At 40.3% G+C, this 24,782-nt stretch overlaps 1 protein-coding gene across 4 annotated transcripts in view; it reads left to right on the plus strand.

Moving 5' to 3' along the window:
- Positions 1-24,782, plus strand: part of eif4g1a (eukaryotic translation initiation factor 4 gamma, 1a) — a 146,422-nt gene that overhangs the window by 31,206 nt on the left and 90,434 nt on the right. For 3 of the 4 annotated variants that reach the window (XM_060834761.1, XM_060834760.1, XM_060834759.1), the window contains 2 exons: positions 17,915-18,094; positions 19,924-20,017. In XM_060834761.1, coding sequence (XP_060690744.1) covers positions 17,915-18,094; positions 19,924-20,017 — 274 coding nt within the window. Of the gene's footprint in view, positions 1-12,866; positions 12,981-17,914; positions 18,095-19,923; positions 20,018-24,782 lie in introns of all 4 variants that reach the window. The other variant, XM_060834762.1, reaches the window with a different exon arrangement.

The following is a 24,782-nucleotide window of genomic DNA, read 5'->3' on the forward strand; positions in this document are numbered from 1 at the left end:
TGATTGTCAAACATTTTGGCAGTAGAAGCCACTTTTATGTATCAGTAATCAAAATATTACCTTTTAAAAGATTGCATTAACAACAGCAAAAACAATGTACTTTGAAGCATTATTTACCTTGAGTGATGATGTTTATTGAATTCTAAGGCTTAATTTAATTCATGAAGTGAAATAACTCCACAAAGGTTGGTATCCCACCACCCTTTATTTACATGTGGAGAGTCCTTGATACTGATCCAACTCTGTGTCAGATCTCCATGTATGGGATGTCTGACACTCCTGTTTATATTTGTCAGCCAGGGCTTCCTGACTGGGACCGTTTAATGTTGTCCAATCACGGAACTAATTCTAGGAGGTCCACATGGCTGATCTTGTCAAAGTCACTACATCCTTTCCCTTCTGAGTCAAAGGGTATAGGCTGGTTCTTTTTTTCTTGTAGCTCCTCCATTTTCGTCACTTTAGCACCAGATCAGGTTTCTCTAACTCTGCCTCTGATGTGGGCAGCGTGTAATGCACTATAACTCTGCTCTGCACCTGGAGAGTCTCTGAAGAAACTTATTCTCTTCTTCAGACGGCAAAGACGTTCCACTGGTTCCAGAGCAGTCAAAGTCTGTTGAGGAGCTGGGCACGCTTTTGCTCTCTTGCAGTTGGTAGGTTTGCAGCTTTCATACTTGTTCAGGACTGTTGCACCTGGCATTCTAAATGGAACTCCATCAATAAGCACATCGATTTGGAGTCCCATCTACCATCCTCTGAGAAAATATTCTCGGAAATGATATTGCCCACCTTAAGAAACCAAAACACACAAATAGAAAGTGGGACATAACACCAGTGCTTCACTGAAGGCTCATTAATGATAATATGGTAACAAAATGTCTGAAAGCAAACCTTCTAGCTCAGCGAGCAAACTACAATCTGAACTTCCAACGTGAGCTACACATTTCTTAAAAGTCGCAAACACTGTTGCAACAACCTGAGCTTTAAATGTCACTGGACTTAACCCCTCATTGACCATGGCTGTTGCCCATACAGGGCCATTCCCATGGTTCCTACATCAAACTTTGTCCCCAAAGTAAACTGTCTCTTTAGTTTAGTGGAGGCTGGTGTCTGATATTGGCATTCCTGATGCAGTTTTACTCCCACACTCTGATATGGGAAAATCTGATTTAACCTGATGCAGTTTATCCCTGGTGGTCCTATAGTCAAATGGGAGCCAGGACAGTTTGGTATCCACTGAAACTGTAGGTTGTTTCTTTATTCCTGCCTTCAAAGTTTGGGCTGCTGTTTTGCCAGACCATTGGATGAAGGATGATATGGAGCTGTCCTTAAATGACAAATACCATTTGACTTTAGGAAATACTCAAATTCCCTGCTGGTAAACGATGGCCCATTATCTGTAACCAACACTTGAGAGTCTGTGTACTTGAAAAGATGCACGTGGTTTTTTTTTTATCCCATCTCCGTGTTTGACAAATGACTTCCATGCACGTCCAACCACTTTGAGTTGGCATCCACAATGACTAAGGACATTGAACCCATCATTGTCAAAGTATAACTGAATGCAGGGTTTACCTGGCCTTTCCCATGAATGTGTGGACCTATTGGCAGTAATGTTTGTTCTTGTTGGCGCTCTGGGTGCTGTCCCACCAACGTGGCTATGTTGACATCCGATCCTGGCCACCAGTCATAATTTCTCACCAGCACCTTTTTTATTTTGGAAACCTCTGGATGACCCTGGTGGAGTTCAGCCAGTTCCACCTTTTGCCCTGGAAATTGCTTCTGCTCTCCTCTACTGTGGTCTGGTCTCTGGGTCCAAATGGATTTCATTTCAGGTTGTGGTTTTCCCCCATCACCACCAGCTGTTTGTTTTGCCAGGCCCAGATTTTTCGGCATTCAAAGTCTGATATTGTCACCTGTGACTGTCCATGCCAGATCTCCCTAACCTGCATCCCTGGGCACAAGGCAATTTAGCATGGCCAATCCATCTTAACCTGCACATCCCTGGACATTACAAGGCAATATAGCATGGCTAATCTTGAGTTTGATTCCAGCCTCTGGCAACTGTCTGTGGAGTTTGCGCATTCTCCCAGTGTCCAGAAAAGTTTAAACCATTACAAACTCTTCCAGTGGCAATACCATCGGTCGTGTAACTGCTAGTGGGAAGCAATTCAGTGCATCTGCATTTGCTACTTGGCCTCATGGACAGTGTTCCAATTTGCAGTTCTATGCTTTAATATTAGAGCTGACGGCTGAATTTGGCCTGAAGCTATGGGTGGCATTGCCTTGACCTCTGTAATTTGTGGTCTGTTATTAGTACAAATATATATCCGTAAAAGGTATTGGTGGAGCTTCCTAACTTCAGATATGACACCCAAGGCCTCGTTCTCTCGGCATATTTACTCTGCTTTGCCAAAGTACTGGATGCATATGCTGTTGGGCATTCCTCCCCATTTGGCCACCTATGGGCTAATACTGCCCCAGTGCTGTTTCAAAGTAAATTCAAAGTAATCGGGCAGAGTCAACACGGTTTTGTGAAAAGAAAATGTTTCACCAATCTATTAGAGTTCTATATCATGCACATAAAGTGAGACCAGTGGATGTACTGAACTTGGATTTCTTGAACACATTTGGTTAGGTGTCATATCAAAGGCTATTATGAAATATAATAGCTTGTGGTGTAGGAGCAGAATATTGACCTGGATGGATGGTTGGTGAGCTGACCGGTAATGATAGCCATAAATGGGTTGTTTTCCTAATTAGCAACATGGAATGTATGGTTGCAACAAGGAACAGTGCTGCATCTTAACTGTTCACTACTTATATGAATGACTTAAGTTGTTAAATTTGCTAGTGATATGGGTAGTTGTGAATAGGATATAGAGACTATAAAGAGGTTTAGGTATGTTAAGTGAGTGGGCAAAGATGTGGAAAATGTGAATAATGAGATTGTGGGACTCAGTGCAGAGGGATCCGGCTGTCGTAGCACATTGCACGGGGTTAGTATTCAGGTGTAGCAAGAAATTAGAAAAACAGAATGTAATAATTTTTAGGAAAGGAATTGAATAGAAAAGTGGGATCACGGATGTTCTGAAACTTGAAACGGTTCAGAAATGATTGACAAGGCTATTGCCATGGTTGGAGGTTTTGAGTTATAGGGAGATGCAAATAAGCTGGAGTTGTTTTTCTCTGCAGCATTGTAGGCTGAGGGGTGACAGGAGTCCAGAACTAGAGGGCATAGATTTAGGATGGGAGGAAAAAGATTTAAAAAAGGCCTAAGGGGCAACCTTTTCACACAGAAGGTGGTGTGTGTATGAAATGCCAGAGGAAGTGGTGGAGGCTGATACAATTACGACATTTAACAGGCATCTGGAATGGTCAGTGCATTGGATGGATTTAGATGGATATGGTCTAAGTGCTGGCAAATGAGAAGATTAATTTAGGATATCTGGTTGGCATGGATGAATTGGACTGAAGGGTCTGTTTCCATGCTGTATATCTCTGACTCCCATGTGTTACGCTTTATTTATACAAGATACTGATGAGAAATATTTGGTGTATTGTAAACAGTATTAGTCTTATCTAAGGAAGGATTTGCATGTGTTGGAAGCTGTTCAAAGTAGGAATGATAGACTTGATACCTGGAACAGATAAATTGGTTTATGAAGGACACTGGGCAAATTCGCCATTTATCTGCTGCAGTATAAAAGCACAAGAAGACTTGATTGAGAGATGGCTCTCAAAGATGTGTGGGGAGTGGATGTTTGTTATGGGACGATCAAAGACTAGGATTCTCCTCTTTAAAAGGCAATGGAAACCGATTCCTGAATAATTCTGTGCCAGGATATGTAGATTGCTGATGAACAAGGGAGTGAAAGGTTACCTGAAGTAGGTCAGAATAAGTCAGTAGAGCACCCTTTTTACTAAATCATAGAACAGACATGAGGGCTGAGTAGCCTGTCCTGCTCATAATTCATTTGTCCGTGAACATATACGGAGGAACCTCGATTATCTGAAGAACACAGGTAGGGAGTATTTCATTTGTTTAATTGAATTCCGGAGAATAGACTGCTGGATAATGCAGTTTAGCCAAGCATTGGGACCTTGCGATCTTGCCGGATAATCCGATATTTGGATAATTGAATGCTGCATAGTGTTTCCCTGTATCTCTAGTACTCAAAGCAGCAATCTTGAGTCTATTAAATTGTCACTTTGTAGTTATTTAAGATTATTGTGTACCATGGCTTGGTTGTTTCTGTCCAATCTTGATTTCCCTGTGGAATACTTTATAACTGAAGTGAAGCAAAACCACTGTCAAAGTCCTTAATGAAATTAAATATGAATTGCTTTATTTCTTGATTTTTGTATATTTCATTCAGTTTGGGCAACCTGTTAGTATATCTAAATATAGTGCTAAGTAGCTGATGGAAATATTAACCAGTGTGCAGTAATTGCCATAGCCTCTTGACTGCTTTTAATTTTCAGCTTCTCTCCATCACTTCTGAAAGTCTTACCCAATGTTGAAATTTAAAATCATGGGTTCCAGTAGCCCTTCAACATTTCACCCATGTGGTCATTCTTTGAGTCTGTTGTTTGTGTTGGCAGGATCCTTAAGTTACAAATGCATGACACTGACCCAGCCTTCTGATGCAAGGTGATGTCCTTGTCACTTCTGATTGCTCAAGCCTTGCTTTTTGTCTACTAGAAAATAATTTAGACGACCAAGCACGATTGATTCTTTCCTGACTTTGATTTCAGACTATTCTTGATGGGTCATTGAGACTATTCTCTGGTTAATGCTGAGGTTAGTGTGTAGACTCCAGTGAGTAAATGTACCAGGTGCATTTGTTCATAACTGTCAGATTTGGTGAGTTTCCTAAAAATGATAGGCATGTGGAAGAGAGGAGAATAAGAGAATGGTCTTTCCTTATTATGGAGGGGCAGCGGAGCTGTTATCATTGAGTAAATTATGACAGCCGAGTGTAAGGTTCTTTTCCTGAGGTTTCCCATATAAGATGCAATTTGCATATAACAAATTCAAGCTTGTACAAGTTAGGTGACCCCTTTTGACCCTCTTCACAGGCATGCGAAGTCAAATCAAAGAGGTCCCAAACAAAGAAAACGCATCCCCTTTATACAGGTTAGTTGATGATGCTTACAGGTAGGAGAAAGTGAGGACTGCAGATGCTGGAGATCAGAGCTGAAAATGTGTTGCTGGAAAAGCGCAGCAGGTCAGACAGCATCCAAGGAGCAGGAGAGTCGACGTTTCGGGCACGAGCTCTTCTTCAGGAATGAGGAAAGTGTGTCCAGCAGGCTAAGATAAAAGGTCGGGAGGAGGGACTTGGGGGAGGGGCGTTGGAAATGCAATAGGTGGAAGGAGGTCAAGGTGAGGGTGGTAGGCCGGAGTGGGGGCGGGGGCGGAGAGGTCAGGAAGAAGATTGCAGGTTAGGAAGGTGCCGCCTTCACCTCCACGCCTACTTCTTCAACCAGGATTCTCGCCCACCCTCTGACGACCCCTTCTCCCGCCTCCTGGACACCCCATCCACCTGGACACCCTGTGCTGGCCTCTTACCCGCCCTCGATCTCTTCATAGCTAACTGCTGCCGCGACATTAACTGCCTCAACCTGTCCACCCCTCTCACCCACTCCAACCTCGCCCTCTGAACGTGCAGCCCTCCACTCCCTATGCTCCAACCCCAACCTCACTATCAAACCTGCAGACAAGGGAGGTGCGGTAGTAGTTTGGTGCACCGACCTTTACACCGCTGAGGCTAAACGCCAGCTTGCGGACACCACCTCCTACTGCTCCCTTGACCATGACCACACCTCCCACTACCAAACCATCATCTCCCAGACCATCCATAACCTCATCACCTCAGGGGATCTCCCATCCACCGCCTCCAACCTCATAGTCCCACAACCCCGCACCGCCCATTTCTACTTCCTGTGCAAAATCCACAAACCTGACTGCCCCGGCCAACCCATTATCTCAGCCTGCTCCTGCCCCACCGGACTCATCTCTGCATACCTCGACACGGTCCTGTCCCCCTTAGTCCAAGAACTCCCCACCTACGTTTGGGACACCACCCATGCCCTCCACCACCTCCATGATTTTCGCTTCCCCGGTCCCCACCGCCTTATCTTCACCATGGACATCCAGTCCCTGTACACTTCCATCCCCCATCACGAAGGACTCAAAGCCCTCCGCTTCTTCCTTTCCTGCCGTACCAACCAGTACCCTTCCACTGACACCCTCCTTCGACTGACTGAACTGGTCCTCACCCTGAACAACTTCTCTTTCCAATCCTCCCACTTCCTCCAAACCAAAGGAGTATCTATGGGCACCCGCATGGGCCTCAGCTATGCCTGCCTCTTCGTAGGATATGTGGAACAGTCCATCTTCAGCAGCTACACTGGCACCACCCTCCACCTTTTCCTCTGCTACATCGATAACTGTATCGGCGCTGCCTCGTGCTCCCACGAGGAGGTTGAACAGTTCATCCACTTTATCAACACCTTCCACCTCGACCTCAAATTTACCTGGACCATCTCAGACTCTTCCCTCCCCTTCCTAGACCTTTCCATTTCTATCTCTGGTGACCGAATCAACACGGATGTTTGCTATAAACCGACCGACTCCCACAGCTACCTAGACTACACCTCCTTCCACCTCGCCCCCTGTAAAAACGCCATCCAATATTCCCAATTCCTTCGTCTCTGCTGCCTCTGAACCCAGGAGGACCAGTTCCAATGCCGTACAACCCAGAGATGGCCTCCTACAGAGACCGCAATTTCCCCCCAGATGTGATCGATGATGCCCTCCACCCCATCTCCTCCACTTCCTGCACCTCTGCCCTTGAGGCCCGCCCCTCCAATTGCCACCAGGACAGAACCCTACTGGTCCTCACCTACCACCCCACCAACCTCCATTTACATCGTATCATCCGTCGTCATTTCCGCCATCTCCAAACAGACCCCACAGAGATATATTTCCCTCCCCTCCCCTATCAGCGTTCCGAAAAGACCACTCCGTCCGTGACTCCCTCGTCAGGTCCACACTCCTCACCAACCCAATCTCCACTCCTGACACCTTCTCCTGCAACCACAAGAAATGCAAAACTTGCGCCCACACCTCCCCCCTTACTTCCCTCCAAGGCCTCAAGGGATCCTTCCATATCCACCACAAATTCACCTGCACCTCCACACACATCATTTACTGCATCCGCTGCACCCGATGTTATCTCCTCTATATTGGGGAGACAGGACGCCTACTTGCGAAACGTTTCAGAGAACCCCTCTGGGACACCTGGACCTACCAATCCAACCACCCCGTGGCTCAACACTTCAACTCCCCCTCCCACTCCACCAAGGACATGCAGGTCCTTGGACTCCTCCATCGCCAGACCATAGCCACACGACGGCTGGAGGAAGAGCACCTCATCTTCCGCCTAGGAACTCTCCAACCACAAGGGATGAACTCAAATTTCTCCAGTTTCCTCATTTCCCCTCCCTCCACCTCGTCTCGGTCTAATCCCTCGAACTCAGCACCGCCCTCCTAACCTGCAATCTTCTTCCTGACCTCTCCGCCCCCACCCCCACTCCGACCTATCACGCTCACCTTGACCTCCTTCCAACGCCTCTGCCCCAAGTCCCTCCTCCCTACTTTTTATCTTAGCCTGCTGGACACACTTTCCTCATTCCTGAAGAAGGGCTCATGCCTGAAACGTCGACTCTCCTGCTCCTTGGATGCTGCCAGACCTGCTGTGCTTTTGATGCTTACAGGTACTCAGGCCACACCCCCTCCCATAACCACATGTAGCCCCAGGTACAATGATAGGATGAGGTCAGCCTGTGAGATAATGTAAATGTAAATGCCCTAATCCTGGACAATTGTTACATAAACAATTTCCTGACAGTGATTCCCCAGGACAATGTATGTGTGACATATCCTAACCTCAGGGTGGCCCTGCAAATGAGTTCCGGCTCCGCTACTTACCCAGACAATGTAGGTGTGATATGCATTAGTATTAGGGCATGGCTATGAAATAATTTCTGAATGGAAAGGACTGAGTGAGAGTTCAATTTGATAATAGTAGAGCAGTAGTAAATGACTGACTGCCTAAATTAAGTGGGAGTCATCTGCATTCCTGCATGAATGTTGTCCCCACCCACTTCCAGAATGTTCAGCTTCAGGAAGAAGACCGTATATTTTAACCCTTTTTAATATTACAATAATGTCGAGTGACAGTCCAATTTAATTTTTTTAAACATTCCAAGAGCACCTCAGAGTCATAGAGATGTACAGCATGGAAACTGACCCTTCGGTCCAAGGAACTATGAACCTGCACTCCAAGGTCTCTTTGTTCAACAACACTCCCGAGGACTTTACCATTAAGTCTATAAGTCCTGCTATGATTTGCTTTCCCAAAATGCAGCATCTTGCATTTATTTAAGTTAAACCCCATCTGCTACTTCTCAGCCCATTGGCCCATCTGATCAAGATCCCGTTGTAATCTGAGGTAACCTTATTCAATGTCCACTACACCACCAATTTTGGTGTCATTTGCAAACTTATTAACTTTGGGTGGCACAGTGGTTAGCACTGCTGCCTCACAGCGCCAGAGACTCTGGTTCAATTCCCGACTCAGGCGACTGACTGTGTGGAGTTTGCGCATTCTCCCAGTGTCTGCGTGGGTTTCCTCTGGGTGCTCTGGTTTCCTCCCACAGTCCAAAGATATGCAGGTTAGGCGAATTGGCCATGCTAAATTGCCCGTAGTGTTAGGTAAAGAGGTAAATGTGGGGGAATGGGTGGGTTGCGCTTTGGCGGGTTGGTGTGGACTTGTTGGGCCGAAGGGCCTGTTTCCACACTGTAAGTATTCTAATTTCAACTTATACCCCTTATGCTTGCATCCAAATCATTTATTTAAATGATGAAAAGTAGTGGACCCAGCAACGGTCCTTGTGGCATCCAATGGTCATAGGCCTCCAGTCTGAAAAACAACCCTCCACCACCACCCTCTGTCTTCTACCTTTTGAGCCAGTTCTGTATCCAAATGGTTAGTTCTTCCTGTATTCTGTGAGGTCTAACCTTGCTAACCAGTCTCCCATGGGGAACCTTGTCGAATGCTAATGCAGTTCATATGGATCATGTCTCCTGCTCTGCCCTCATCAATCCTCTTTGTTACTACTTCAGAAAACTCAACCAAGTTTGAGACATGATTTGCCACAGACAAAACCATGTTGACTATCCCTAATCAGTCCTTGCCTTTCTAAATACATCTAAATCCTGTCCCCCAGGATCCCTTCCAGCAACTTGCCCAACACTGGCGTTGGGTTCACTGGTATATATAATTCCCTGGCTTGTTCTTACCATGTTTCTTAAACAGTGGTACTGCGTTAGTCAACCTCCAGTCTTCTGGCACCTCACTAATGCATATAAATCTGCTACAAATATCTCAGCAAGAGGTCCAGCAATCACTTTGCTAGCTTCCCACTGAGTTCTAGGGTATACCTGATCAGGTCCTGGGGATTTATCCACTTTTATGTGTTTTAAGACATCCATCACTTCCTCCTGTAATATGGACATTTTTCAAGATGTCACCATCTATTTACCTACATTCTAAATCTTCCATATCCTTTGCCCCAGTAAATATAGTAGTAAAATACTCATTTAGTATCTCTCTTTTTTTTTCCCCCCCCCCCACCCCAAATCTCATGCTGCTTCACACAAAGGCCTCCTTGCTGATCTTTTGAGGGGCCCTATTCTCTCCCTAGTTACCCTTTTGTCCTTTAATGTATTTGTTAAAACTCTTTGGATTCTCCTTCATTCTATTTACCAAAGCTATCTCCTGTCCCTTTTTTGCCCTCCTGATTTCCCTCTTAAGTATACTCCTACTGCCGTTATACTCTTCTAAGGATTCGCCTTCTATACATGACATATGCTTCCTTCTTTTTCTTAACCAAACCCTCAATTTCTTTAGTTATCCAGCATTCCCTAGATCGACCAGCCATTCCTTTCACCCTAACAGGAGTATACTGTGTCTGTTCTCTCATTATCTCATTTCTGAAGGCTTCCCATTTTCCAGCTGTCCCTTTTACCTGCAAACGTCTGCCCCCAATCGGCTTTTGAAAATTTCTTGTTTAATACTGTCAAAATTGGCCTTTCTACAGTTTAGAACTTCCAACTTTTAGATCTGGTCTATGCTTTTCCATCACTATTTTAAAATTAATAGAATTATGGTTGCTGGCTCCAAAGTGCTCCCCTACTGACACCTCGGTCACCTGCCCTGCCTTATTTCCCAAGAATAGGTTAAGTTTTGCAACTTGTCTAGTAGGTACATCCACATACTGAATCAGAAAATTTTCTTGTACACAATAAATTCCTCTCCATCTAACTCCAGTCTCTGTTTGGAAAGTTAAAATCCCCTACCATAACCACCCTATTATTCTTCCAGATAATTGAGATCTCCTTACAGATTTGTTTCTCAATTTCCCTCTGACTATATTTAAGGGTCTATAATGAGGTGATCATCCCTTTCATATTTTCTCAGTTCCAACCAGATAACTTCCCTGGATGTATTTCTGGGGATATCCTCCCCTCAGTACAGCTGTAATGCTCTCCCTTCTCAAAAACACTACTTCCACCTCTCCTCTTGCTTTCCTTCCTGTCATTCGTCTAGCATTTGTATCCTGGAACATTAAGCTGCCAGTCCTGTCCGTCCCTGAGCCATGTTTCTGTAATTGCTATGATATCCCAGTCCCATGTTCCTAACCATGCCCTGAGTTCATCTGCCTTCCCTGTTCGGCCCCTTGCATTGAAATAAATGCAGTTTAATTTATCAGTATTAGGTTGTTCTTTACTTTGTCCTTGCCTGCCGTGACTGTTTGACTTGCTTCTGTTCTCAACTCTGTTCTGTTCTGTACCAGTCTCAAAATTGAAATCTTTCCTCACTATTTCCCTGGGTCTGCAATAAATGTCATTGGTTGCAAACCCTATCAGATCGAATGGATCGGTTGGAGAGACAGTTAGAGGCAGTGAGAAATTTACAAGAGCAAGGGGATGTGATGGATGGCAGTTTATAGAAAGGGGGAAATGTTGCAGTTGCAGATACAGACACAGATAGGTTAGCTCCAGGAAAGGTAAGAGATGTAGGCAGGTAGTGCAGGAGTCTTCTGTGGCTATCCCCATTTTAAACAAGTACACAGCTGGATTTGTAACCAATGCCATTTATTGCAGATATCATCCTCAGTAACACGTAAACTCTCCCTAAACTCCCCCATCCAAGAAGAGCCTATCACTCCACTAAAGGCCATTTTTGTTGCTTTCAATCTACAGACCCAGAAAATAGCACTGTCTTATTTCTTTACAAAACATTGCTCCAGGTTAACTTAATACTTATGGCTTATATTTTAAAGTTTAATTAAAAGACATATCTCCATATAACAATCAAGAAAGAATCCACTATACTTAACAACTGCAGACTTTCTGTAAGGCCATGCTTAATGTATTCACATATCTGTTTCTGTGCTGTGACCTACCAAACCAGTTCCTCCAAGATTAGATGTGAATTTCATGGTTTGTTAATTTTCCCAGACTCACTCCGATGTCCAGCGATACATGAATTCGGACAGCAAAGGTAGTAACTGTGCAGGTTCACTACTGTGTCAGTTAGTAGTGTGGTTTTGAACCCCCACCAAGCTCCCTGCACTGACCTCACCATGCGCTTCCTTTTGTCTGTGCCTCTCCCTTTTAAACGTACTGCTGTTTTGACTGTTTTGGAACTTTTGGGAAGAGAAAATGCAACAGCATTATAAAACAGTAATTGCTGCTCCTGGAATTCAAGGAAATCGCCTCCAACACCTAAAATACCTCAAAGTAGCAGCCTGTTACAGCCAGAAAAATTTCCTGTCCTCCTCCTTGGATTACCAAGAATCCTGACTACAGAAAATCAAAAACCGATCTAATATACGTAGTGATACGGGGTTAGCAATGAAATACTCTTAGTTTCCTATTTAAAATGGAAGTTGATAATAGTTACTTTGTTATAGCTATCTAAATGAATATTAAATTCTTCTGGAAAACTACCCTTTATCACAATTCAGGTAAGGATAGCTGATGTTGCAAATAGGTCATTATTTGTTTGTTGACTGAGGAAAGATAGATACAATAAAAAATCTTAATCTTTCCAAATATGGTATAGTTGTGAACAGTGGGAATATTTTGGCTTAGATTAATTAATCTAAAGCTTCATAAAGTTCATGACTTTGTTTTCTGTTGATCCTTGTGGTTAGATTGTTTAGTTTCGAAGAGTCCTAATTTACCCAGGTAACTAAATAAACTCATTCTTAAAATGATTAATAGAAGCATTTACAAAGATGTTGGCATTTTTGTGTGAGCATCATCAACTGCAATTGAGAAAGGTGGAAGTCTGATTTTTGAAGTTTATTATTTATAATGGCAGGCAAACCAAAATAGTGATTAGATATGAAACTTTCAGCATTAGCATGCGACGCGAGAAGCTTGTGAATGTGTTTGTTTACGTTGAACCTGCTTGACTAATCTTAAATTTGACTTTTTATTTCTTGCTTCCCTAGTTTGCTGCAGGTCCTCGAGCTTTACATCAGGTACTAACCAGTTAACAGACAGCATGAAATTGCATACTCCATGCAATTCCATGTAAACTTGCGTACGCTAAGATTTAAAATGTAGCTTTGGTGCATGTCTGGATTTCAGTTGCCTTTCCTTTGCTTTATATACTTGGACTTAAGATGTGACATTTATATTCCGCTAAAAAGTGGAAGGTTGTTGGCAGGGCTTTAGGAATAAGTCTTACTTGGGTGATGCCCTCATTCAGATTTCTTCCTCGCAGAGCATTTCTAGAAAGATGGATCCAGCAGCTGCACCACCATATGAGCGCATTGCTGCCAGCTGTTGTTCAGCCCTCCAGTGAGATGATACTTAAATGGCAACTCACCCTCTCAATGTGAGTCCTGGCTCCTGCTGCTGATTTCTTTTCATTGATCTTGTTGGGCAGTCAGTCTACAAATGTAAAATCAGCAGTTGGTGCTTAGACTGAAGTAGGGAGGCAGGAGGAAAAGTGATTTAAATGTAACAGCACTGGAATAGCTGAGTGTAGAAATACACTCTGATCCTCCAGCAATGTAAAGTGTAATGGGCACCTCTTCCTCCCAAGTTCTGCTCTGGCTCTTGCTGATTTAAAAATCTGCTTTTTCTGAAGCTATCTTTCTGAGCAGTTCAGAATTTGAGTCAACAGAGTCTAGGTTAATATTTGGTGGTTTCTTTTTAAAAATGACTAAGTGCAAGAAGACTCAACTGCACTTTTGTTAACTCTCTGGCACTTTGCTAATATGAAATTAGATTACGAAGCTTCTCAGTGCTTCTTTGCATCCTTGGGTGTTTCAGGACAAAAATATTTTACTTCAGTGATTGTTTGTTAGGCAAAATGGAGCAGCAACTTTCCACAAAGTGTAAGTCGCTGGCAGCAAGTTGGACAACTAGTTAATCTGCTGCCTGAAGGAGGAAAGTAGGCAAATCTAATCAAAACTGTTTTTCAAGTAATACTTGAGCCTCTTTTTCTATTACTAGTACTGAAAAGTTACTTGCAAAAGGATAGTATCTGTTGTGTATCACTAACTTTTCATCTGCTAGTGTACTGATGTAAATAATATGCTGAAGTTTGAGAGAATCTGCTACCTTAACATTTGTAGGCAAATGTATCACTAAGACAAATGGGCATTTGTAGAGTAGAAAATAAATAACGTACTCCTCCCATGCCAACAATTGACATTAGTTACTTGCTTAGTTTTTCAATCTGTTTGCAGGGCCTTGAAGTATTTTTTGATTGTGCAGTTGAAAATATTGTATTCCTATTAGCATGTGTAGAGTATTTTTTTGACAAAACATTGTTTCATGATGATGACTGAAGCCTAAGAGTTTTAAATTGAAATTTGAGACAATCCAGAATGGTCAAAATAAAATTTTGTATCAGCCTTGGGAGTCAGGGTTCAAATTGGCATAAAGAGATGCTGTATAAATATTGATGTTGGAGAGGCAAGTAACTGTAAATGACCATAGACATTTTGAAGTGAAAATTGTTCACGTAAACATGTTTTTGGATGTCAACTGTCATAAAGATTTCGAGAAACAGTAAACGTGTGGGATTGGAGGAAGGCGTTCAGTTTCAGGTTGGAGTTTGGTGGGGTAATCTATAAAAGTTGTCTAGTCCATGGCTCACCTTTTATATGCACGCATATACATTAGTCATTTATTATTAATAATAATATTATTTATTAATCTTCGAAGAACCTGAAAAGATCAACATGCTTTTGAATATTTATAGTGAGTAAAGTTAAAAGGTTCATCCCAAACTGTGCACCTTTGTTATGTGCACCTTTTGCATTTTTGGCAAAATGTATTGGTTCTGATGAATGATTGTTTCAAGAATATATCTCGGGAATTTTGAACTTATTGACAAAACTGAAGCCTAGAATTGTACATTGGAACAATTTCTTAACTTTCAATTGATTTTTCTTTTGAATGTGTCAGTGCGTGCATTCTAAAGCCAGTTTGAAAGAATGATTGATTAAGAAACCACTCTAAAGTATAGTGGGGCAGTATTTTTTATATAGGATGAATGATTAGTTGCATTTGATAAAAATTGAAAATGCCAATAAAAAAGCAAAATATTTTGCATTATTTTAAGGGTAATATGCACTGGCAATTTAGGTCCCTTTTTTAAACGAAAGAATGTACTTAGTGATATTAATGGGATTTCTTATTGATCCTACCTATTTTTGTAAATTGATAAGATCTTTCTGGAATGTGTACTCCTGTTGGCGCCAACAGCTTGTTTCCTGGTCTCAAACCACAAAGTCACAAATTTTATTTGAAATAAACTAAGGCATACACCTGTTGCCTGAGAATCCTTGCATGTTTCAAGTTCTATTTGTAGCACCACTGTCTTTGGAGTGCACGTCTCACGGTAGGGAAAGTGTCTTAGGTATATTTTGATACCCAGCAAGTGTGATAAATTATTAACAAATGCCTGCAAACCTTGCATGTAAGTATGGTAACTTGAAGCAAAGTTGTCCTGACAATGTTCTTGCAATGCACCATGTTGATTGGACTCTGTATTAATCTTGGAACAATGAGTCATGCTGATGAATTCATTAAAAAAAATGCATTTGCTGTATGAAAGTTTATCAACACACACTGCCAAGTGTGTGGTAGTCCATCCACATTGTTTGAGGTGCTGTTTGGTATCTGGAAGCAAAAAATGAGGTCTGCAGATGCTGGAGATCACAGCTGCAAATGTGTTGCTGGTCAAAGCACAGCAGGTTAGGCAGCATCTCAGGAATAGAGATGCTGCCTAACCTGCTGTGCTTTGACCAGCAACACATTTGCAGCTGGTATCTGGAAGCAGAAAGCAGGTTTTCTTTTTTGAGTAGTTTTACTTAATCCCAGAATGTTTGGAAGTTACTAATATATTTATTTTGTGTATTATGAGAAGATAGTTTACCATGATTATTAAAAGTTGAGTGTTGGAATATAAAAAACCTTGTTTAAAGCATTGCTTGGAACAGTGCATTACTTAACTAAGCTTTTAATGCATATCTCTTATTACAGAAACAATAAAATGTTCCTACAAGTGTTTTCCCCCACCTCATCATTTTAAAATAAGCCTAGATATTTTTCACTCCTTTCGATGTTCATTCTTTGGGGTTTTGTTTCATTTGGAAATGTTAAACAAACTATCCTGCTTTGCAGACTTGAGAAAAGCTGAGGTTCTGTTACACCTGGGATTAGTTTGAAGAGTTTTGCTGTCTTTTGAAAGACAATCTCTAAGGTGTAGTAGAGCATTTGTAAGTGCAGGTATTTGTTCTGCAGTAATAGGTTGTTGAGTATTTTGAGGTAATACATGCAAAAAAAAAAGTCCTGTTACTAATTCAGCCGAGATAACTTAGGGGTGGTGAGTAGAAGGGTGGGATTCTCTTTTAGGCTTCTGTGTTTTAACAAATCTTTTAAAAATACTGCTTGGGCTATGATTCTAGGATTCTTTGTTTCATTCCTGGAAGCTTTGATTGTATGCAAAGCCTTTTAGGAGTATGGGCTGATTCCGATCTGGACATGTTGGCTTCATTGCAGAAAGTGGCATGGCTAGGTATCAACCCTTGTAGATGTTGTGAACTGTAGTGGCAGTGAGACAGTCTGCAAAATCGAAGTTCAAAGGTAGTTCTGCTCTTTATTAAACTACACATGTGCGCATCCCCACACACTATCCATCTCTGGAAGCATATAGATCTACATTAACAATTGTACAAACTTGACGTTTTTTAAACGTTTATGTGAAGATTTCCGCTTTGCCAAAGCCAGTATATTTTTAAGTCCATTCATTGCAGCCTAATATCAGTATCAGTCGTCATAATCATTTAAGTTACCTCATTGCTGTGGAACATATTCAGATCTCAGGAGATAAAGGTGCTTGCAAGGAAGTAACAAACAGATTGCACTTATACCCAGGGTTTGACATCTGTCGTCCAACCTTTTGGAAATGTGCCTCAAGCCATTCAAAGATCACTTTTGTGCTAAATAAAATATGTGGATAGTTGACAGAAGAAATCTTCAAAAATTAGTGAAATGGGAGTGCGAATATTTGATGCCTTGTGTTCTTTGTAATCAAATGGAGAGATCCTAATCACGTAGAAACTGTTATTAGATCATTCAGAAAAAGTGGAATAGCCAGTTTAATAGTTAAACTCAAAAGATTTGGAGTGGGAGCATTATGCTGGTCAGAGCCATAATGATTCCATGAACTCCTGTTCTGCATCTGGTGGCTCTTAAAATTTTTGGTTTTGGTTAAGAGCATATTTGTAGAACTAAATCATTTAATGAACTATTGAGGTAATTTTAATTACAGATGATAATTTATTTACATTCCAAAATGGTGACCGCTGACACCAGCACAAGTGGTTCATATTTTAAGTAAACCCCATTCTTGATAGGGTCTGAGGTTTCTTTGAAGGTTTGACTTGTACACTGCAATCTGCAGTATAGTAGCATTGATGAATGAAGAGGAACACTACAGTGGTAAATAATTCAAAGGCTTGCTTTTCCTTCTGTGAATTCTGTATTTTGCAGTTCATAATTTCTACTCGTTTTTTTTTAAGAATAATGTCTGATTCTGTGATTCCATTTAAATTTATTGAACAGAAACTTTCATTGGATTGCTCTGTATCAGAGCAGCTTAACTACTGTATGCTAAAGTAACTAGTAAATGCTTTTTTTAAAAGCCGTACTATAATGTTACTGATGGATTAGAGACTGCTTAGTTTTGGGGCTAATCAGTGCATTCTAATCTGTATTAAAAATGCATCAGGTTATCACTTGAAAATACTGGAATAGTTTCAACATAAATTTTGACATTAATATTCTAAATACCTGATTGTACTGATTTGTGATAAAGTTTACATCTGGTGATTCACTTTTAGCAGAACTTGAGCAAAGAGAGCATTATAAAACTAGTACAGTATTCATCCTGATTATCAGTTGCAGGCAAAGTGGAAACTCATGAGCCTTAACACTAATCATTTCCCAAAGTGCAGTTGGTCCCATGGAAAACTTGGCACAAATTATTTTTCCATTTTCGTGTATGGTTTATGTTGCTGCTGGAAGGAGTATTCTTTGACATCTTAGTCTTTCCAGAACTGCCTTTTAAGTTATCCAGACTGTTAAAATTCTTGTAAAATACAGTCAAGCTTTTTGTACAAGTTGTATTCAAATAATTTTAGTCAGATATGTAGTGGAAAAATGACAAATTTTTAAGTGAATCTAATGTGAATACTCCATAGTATATTTTAGCCTGTGATTATATTGTGGTTTTCCTTCTCTTCTCTGTAGCAATACTACCCAAACAGAGCCCAGCAACAGAGTAGTGCCTCCAGGGTTCAGAGTAGTGCAACGACTCGACCTGTGGCTTCTGCTACTCATGTCTACCCACCTGGTTCACAGACCATTATGATGATGGCGCAACAGATACCCACCTATCCATCATCAGGACCTTATTATGTTCCCAATCAGGCAAGAACATTTTATACATAGGTGTTGTTAATTTTCTAGTTTACTTTCGGATGTTGACTTTCCAATGCCTTTTAAGCTGCCAAGTTTTTAATATAGTATTGGAAATCCATGCTTGCAATAGGTGAAGATTTGAATCCATATGCCATTAATTCTACAACCATCCATTTATTGTGTTGGAATTAGAACTGCATTTAATATCTTGAGCAGTCAATTTTTTTGAGATCAAACTTATCCACCGCGTGGGTACTATTTTCTGTCAACTGGATCTATCACAATAGGTCTATCAAGATCTGCAGATGTAGATTATACTTTTTCCTTATCTCCGTATTTTACCTATAGTATGCATAAAATTTCTAGTTGGTATTCCAGTTATGGCCAAATCAATGTGGTGTTCCAGTTCAACACGAGTACCTTCCTTTTGCATTAAATACAAGAGTTCTTACGAGTTCTTTTAAAAAAGTAAAACTCGTAGCAAATCCAATCTTTTGATAACAAGCCAAAGTAAAAGCTATAGTTAAGTCCTATAGTACCTTTATCATCAGGATGCCACAGAAGTTGTAATGATTTACATTTTAATTTACCAATAAAGGAATATAACGTAGTATATCCAAAAATAGAGAAAATGTGCTACCTTTCTCTAGTCTCCCACTTCTACCCCTCCTGTGTATCATCGTTGACCTTCCCTCTTTCCAGCTTGTGGCTGTTCCGGGAGCTTCCCTCTTTTTGCTGAACTCTCGGCTGGAGACTCACTTGCTAGTTGGAGCCACCTATTGCGCTTGTTTTTTCGTTTCCAGAACTGTTGCTCGGCATGTGGGCTGGGGAGAAGGAATGGATGAGTGGGTGAGATTTAGTGCAAGAAAATCTCTGGTGGGAGAGGGAGGATCAAGAAATTGTAGAGAAGGGTTGGTAGCAAGATGGAGCAGCAGATGTAGCAAGTTCAGAGGTAAGCAGTGAGTGGCAGAGACTTCAAAATGTACTACTTGGATCTCTCAGTCCTGGGTCTCATAGCCCTATATTCCATCTGGCCCAAAACTGCTTTAAAATGAAACTCCTGATGCAAATATGGATTCCCTTAACTGGCTGACAGTTTAAACAGAATGAATTAAAATGAGACAATATAAAACAGGGGCTTAACTATCTCCCTCCATGCTTAAAGTTAACAATAACTTAATCCCTTTCCACCTGCAGTCCTTTCAACCCTGTGTAACTAAATCATGAGCTGTGCACTATTTTAAGAATGCTGATGTTTTATAATCATTGTTTCTTAACCTTTCGGTAACCTATTGTTTTTTATATAGTTTGTTCTGCCTCTTAATTGACAGATAATTTAAGTAAACATAGAATGAGGTCTAAATACTGATCAGAAGTGCCTGTTTTTTTGAAATGATGGGAAGCAAATATTAGAACCATGCTAATGTTACCGCTTTATCTAAGTTGGTTATTTTATTTGAGACTTATTTCGCTAAAGAGAATCACAGAAATCAATTGCTTCATTTAGCAACATTAATTACTATTTTTCTAAAATCATGAAGCACTCATACGCTGGCTGGTAAGGTTCTTTTATTCACTGACTTTTCAGACTTTTTTCTAGTTCTCCGTCTCTTCATTTTTAGATTTGCTTAGCTTCCTAGTCTACATGATTCCACATTGTCAAGCATTCAGTTGCATGGTATAGATTAATAATGATTGACTGTGAATACAGAACTCTAAATGGAAGTATTTCTGTAGTCATTTGCATTTGATATAGAAGCTGATCTTCCACAATAAGCTTGCTTTTATAGCTGAAAATTAATGTGAAGGAAATGAAATTTGTTGTTTTTCTTTCACAGTTTCGTTCTTCATTTGTACAACCAGCACAGCAGTATCCTGTTCCACCTGGAACTGGATTTTATTCAAACCCAAATCCTGGGGATTACCCTTTTGGTAAGATTGTGATATTCAATAAGGATTTATAGTAACTATCCAGTCTCACAGCTCATTGGCTGTGCTTGCTACTGTATGAATGAGAGAGAGATTGGGACAAAGTATGCTACCTCCACATAATCATGTATAACTTCACACTAACTTCATTGAAATGTATCAGTTACAAATTGATATTTGGGGACCAGATAATGCAACGTAAATATATGCTGTGCATTCACGGTTACTTTGATTCAAATAGATTTCAGAATGTTTTCTGTTTCGCAAATGTATGTTTACCCAGCCAACTCCAAATGGATTTACATTCATAGCATAAAACAGATCAAATAACACATTTTGTGCTCCCGTGCTAAGAAATTTGGGTAGAGTCGTGTCTTGATGATCATAAAACTGTTTACTTTTGCAGGACAGCTGGCGATAGTTCAGTCCATTGACTCATTCAAAGAGCAACCAGTTGGTCCCACTGCCCTGTTCTTTTCCATTGCAGCTGCTGTTTTTTCCCCTGAAATATTTTTCTAATTCCCCTTTCGAGGGCTTACATTGAAGTGGCATCAGCTACCCTAACTACTTATTGCATTGTAAAGCTCTCATGATAGTTCTGATACTTTTTGTCAATTAGCATCTCATCATCAACTCTTCAACTATTGGAAAAGTTTTCACTGTTTATCAAAACCCTTAAACCATCAATCAGTTTCTTCTCTGCCTCAAATTATACCAGTTTATCCAGACGGTCCATGCAATTGGTTCCAGGGAGAAAAACATTCTTGTAAATCTGTTTTATGTGTTCCAAAGCTATGAAGTGGTGTAGTTTTCATTTGTTTTGCTGATAGATAGCATGAATTCAGTGTCTGTTTCTCATCAGGTTATCACAATTCGACTTCTTCTGTAACTATGCACTTAATTATTTTTTCAGTATTTCCTGTTGGGTATTGGTGCTTTTTGCACAAGATATCACAATCGCAAAAATGAATCTATAAATGAGCCCACAAATATTCCTCCTATTCTTTGCAATCTACAACATTCTTGTGGACTATTTAACAATTTTGAGTTGAAGTTTCTCTATTAGAATCACTGAGACTCTTTTACATTTAAATGTATCACAGTGAGGATACTTTGCTAAAGTCCTTTGTTCCAACCATGTGATGGGCACAATGTATTCAGCTGGAGTTTAGCAACTTGTATTTTTGCAGTAAATACCTCTTGAGGATTTCTTTGAAAAGCAATCTCGATCCTGATACCTAAAATGTAGGTATTGGATTTTTTTCTTAATTTTTGCCTTTACTAGAAATATTGCCTTCACTAGAAATATTGCCTTCAGATATTAAACCTGATATGTAGTTCACAGCCAGATAACATTTAGTGTCATGTGGGTTGTCATAATGGTGTAACTGTTTTGCATGTGTGAAGGTGTATTAGACAGGGCATGAAAATTAGGATTGCTATTTGGACTTATGCCTTCAATTGTATAAAATAGAAAATTTTGTATTTTACAAAAAAATCTTTAGGTGGGTTAGAGCAAGGTGGTGTACCGGTGTACTGCGCCATGGAATGTCAGAGCATAGATTTGTGTTCAGTATCATAATATGGTGAGTTGTTTCTTGTTGTCAGGATGATGTGCTGAACGGCAGTACATACTTGATTTAGTGGATAAAATTAAAATTGCAAGGCTCATGTATCCATCGAACCAGTCTGAATATATTTTCTTGTCTCCAGTAATACAGGTAGCCCCTTTAAGTCTTATGTGCCATTTGAGTGTGAGGGACTGCATGTGTTAACAGTGACTTCTGAATAAAACCTCAGAGCATTTTAATGAAACATTTCCGGCATTGTTGGTATGATCAGCCTTGTGTTCCTCATTTTCTAGATTTAAGATGTGCAAGTTAGGTGGATTGGTCATGCTAAATTACCCATCATATCCAAGAATGTGTAGGTTAAGTGTGATGATCATGGAAAAGGCAGGGTTATAAGGATAGGGTAGGGGGTTGCATCTGGGTAAAATGCTGTCCGGAGGGTCGATGTGAACTTGTTGGGCCGAATGGCCTGTTTCAGATTGTAGGGATTCTGTGGAAGTAAAACTGAGGTGAGAGATGTAATAAGTAGAATGCTAGAAATACTCAACCAATCCGCATCTGTGGAGAGAGGAACAGGTAATATTCCAGGTCTTGAAATGTTAGATCTGTTCCTTTTTGTTTTAAAAACGGATGCTGCTTGACATAATGTATTTCTGTATTATTCGCTTTTGTATCAGATATCCAGCTACTTTGCTCTTGCACAATTCAAAATTTACTTAAATTACTTGTAAACCAGCTAACAACCTTCTTGCTCATATTAAAAGCATCCTCTTGTGGACTGTGATGGTCTAAGTAAATAGTTATGGAAAGGATCGGCTGTTTAGAGTAAGTTACTTATTCATGATTTGTTGTGGCCACCAAAGCTGTGTACCTACTGTGCTGTGGATAACACTCTGTTAGAATGGGTATTCAAGTTTTAATTGGCAAGCTATGATCATTATCCCTTGTATAATAATTAATTAGCTATTGTAAACTATGAATTGTTTGAATTTACTTCATTTTGTAGTTTAAATTGATAATTTAACATTAATTTTATTGATATTGATTTTCAGTTCATAAAACCCATTGATTAATAAGCAGAATATTTGTTATCAAAGTGGTCAGATTCAAATTTTGCAAAGAATTTTGTATGTCCAAAAGTTTTGCAGTTTTTGAAACAGCTAAGAATATCAATGAATGGAAATGTGCAATTGGAAGAAATATCAGGAAAATCTTTAGATGAGAACGTTTTACTTTATACAGGTTTAACTGACATTGTGGAATTTCTTTTCAGATGTGTAAATAATTGTGAGCAATAGAGAAAAAAAAATTGGTCGAGAAACTTGTCAATGTGTTAAATCCCTTCAGATTGCTGATGTTACTTAATGAGGATATCATGTACAATGGAACTCATTATAAAGTAGTTCAGTATAATGCATGTTCACTTTTAAACCATGGTCACAACTACCCACCTATGGCTCACTTTTTCTTATTTTGTGTTTCCATCGGATTGTCTATCTGGTCTTGGTCTTTTTTTTTGAACCTTGATCACATTACAACAAACAACAGCTTATTTTCAAGAACATGCAGACGTTCTGATCCCATGCACCTTGAGCATGACTTTGTCGCGCATTTCTTTTGTAGTGAACAGTAACCCAGCCATTGAACTTTAAAATCAGCTTGATTTGAGGGATAAACCTTTCACCTGCATTGTCAGCTGTTTTGAAAGGAATGGGGCAGAGTGCACGTGCAAAATAGGGAAAAATAAGCATTTTTGTGTTATGTATTTCAAGAGTAACTGTATTGAATGGGTTGAAGAAGCAAACAAGTTAATTGAAAAATAATTCTAGTAGTAGTAAACTGCAGACGTAGCTACCTAAACTATTGCATATAAAATAAAACTTATCTATTTTTGTCTGTGGAAGTTCTGAAAATAATTGACCAATGTTCATAAGAAATGGAAATAATTGGTTTAAAGATAAATTAGTTTTTGTTTGCTTCAGAAGAGCAGTTGGTAGACTGAATATCCGACGGTTTTAAGCTTTTAACATTCAAAAACTCCTGTTTGTGCATAGCAAAAACGATCTAGAATCAGGTGATTCCTAAATGATTTTCTTCATAGACAACAATGAGGGAGATTGGGGGGGGGGGGGGGGGGAACTACTCATCTGCATCTTGCTTTGTATGAAGTATAGTAGTTTAGATTTGCTATCTCATACTTTTCTAGTCAAGTAGAAACTTGTCATGATGCATAGGCTGAGGAAAAAAAAGTGTTTTGGATGTTGGTACTTGTAGTTTAATGGAATCTTTGGAAAAAGTGGATCAAATGAGATCCTTGGTTAATGGGCCTGTGTATTCTGAACTTGGACAAAAAAAATGAGTCTGGCAGCTGTCTTGAGTCTCATGATCACTTGGCAGCAGTCCCAGGGTGACAGGACGGCATGGCACTTGGTTCTGATTTCTATCTAGCAAATGTGGCAGAAACATTCTTGAAATTGGACAAAATCAAGTTGGGGTTGAGCATTAGCAAAATTCAGGGCCCTTGAGAAACCTCTGGTGATTCAAACAGCATAAATGTGCACTTGGGTGACTGCCACATAGCTGCCTTTGTATTAAGAAGAAGGGTGAAAAGGCATAATCTGAAATAGTCTTTACGAAGAGCAGAAAGCAATTCATGTTTCAGTTGAGAGTTTTTATTAGAATGGATAAAAAAGAAAGTTATGGGTTTTGCACAGGTGAAGTGTGGGCAGACAAAATTGAATGATCAAAGGCTAAAAGATAAGCTAATGGGTTTAGCAAAACAAAGGTACCATGTTTAGAGAAGGTCTGAATGGCAGGAGAGCTGCTTTTTGGAGATGAAAGTGTAAACCAAACCAGCAAAGAAACTAAATAAAATGGGATAGAGATTCTAATGTAAGATTTGAATATTGTGTGTAAAATGAAAAAGAAAGGGAAAAAAAAACTCAAGCTAGTATGGGTTGGAAACCTGTAGTAGATACAAGACTGAGTGGAAGAAAAGTGAAGAAACAATTTGAAGTTAACTGAAAGCTCAGGGTCACGTTAGTGGACTTCCTCCAATCTCTTTCACGAGGAAGGAGTTTTTAAGCCTTGGTAAGAGATTAAGTCTTGCGTATTGCATTTCCTGTGTTTTCTAGGAAATGTGCCATTGGAAATTAATTGATTGGGATGACTGAGGAATGGGCCGTTGTTTTATGGAG

This window comes from Hemiscyllium ocellatum, chromosome 13 (assembly GCF_020745735.1).
Source record: "Hemiscyllium ocellatum isolate sHemOce1 chromosome 13, sHemOce1.pat.X.cur, whole genome shotgun sequence".
Classification (NCBI taxonomy): domain Eukaryota; kingdom Metazoa; phylum Chordata; class Chondrichthyes; order Orectolobiformes; family Hemiscylliidae; genus Hemiscyllium; species Hemiscyllium ocellatum.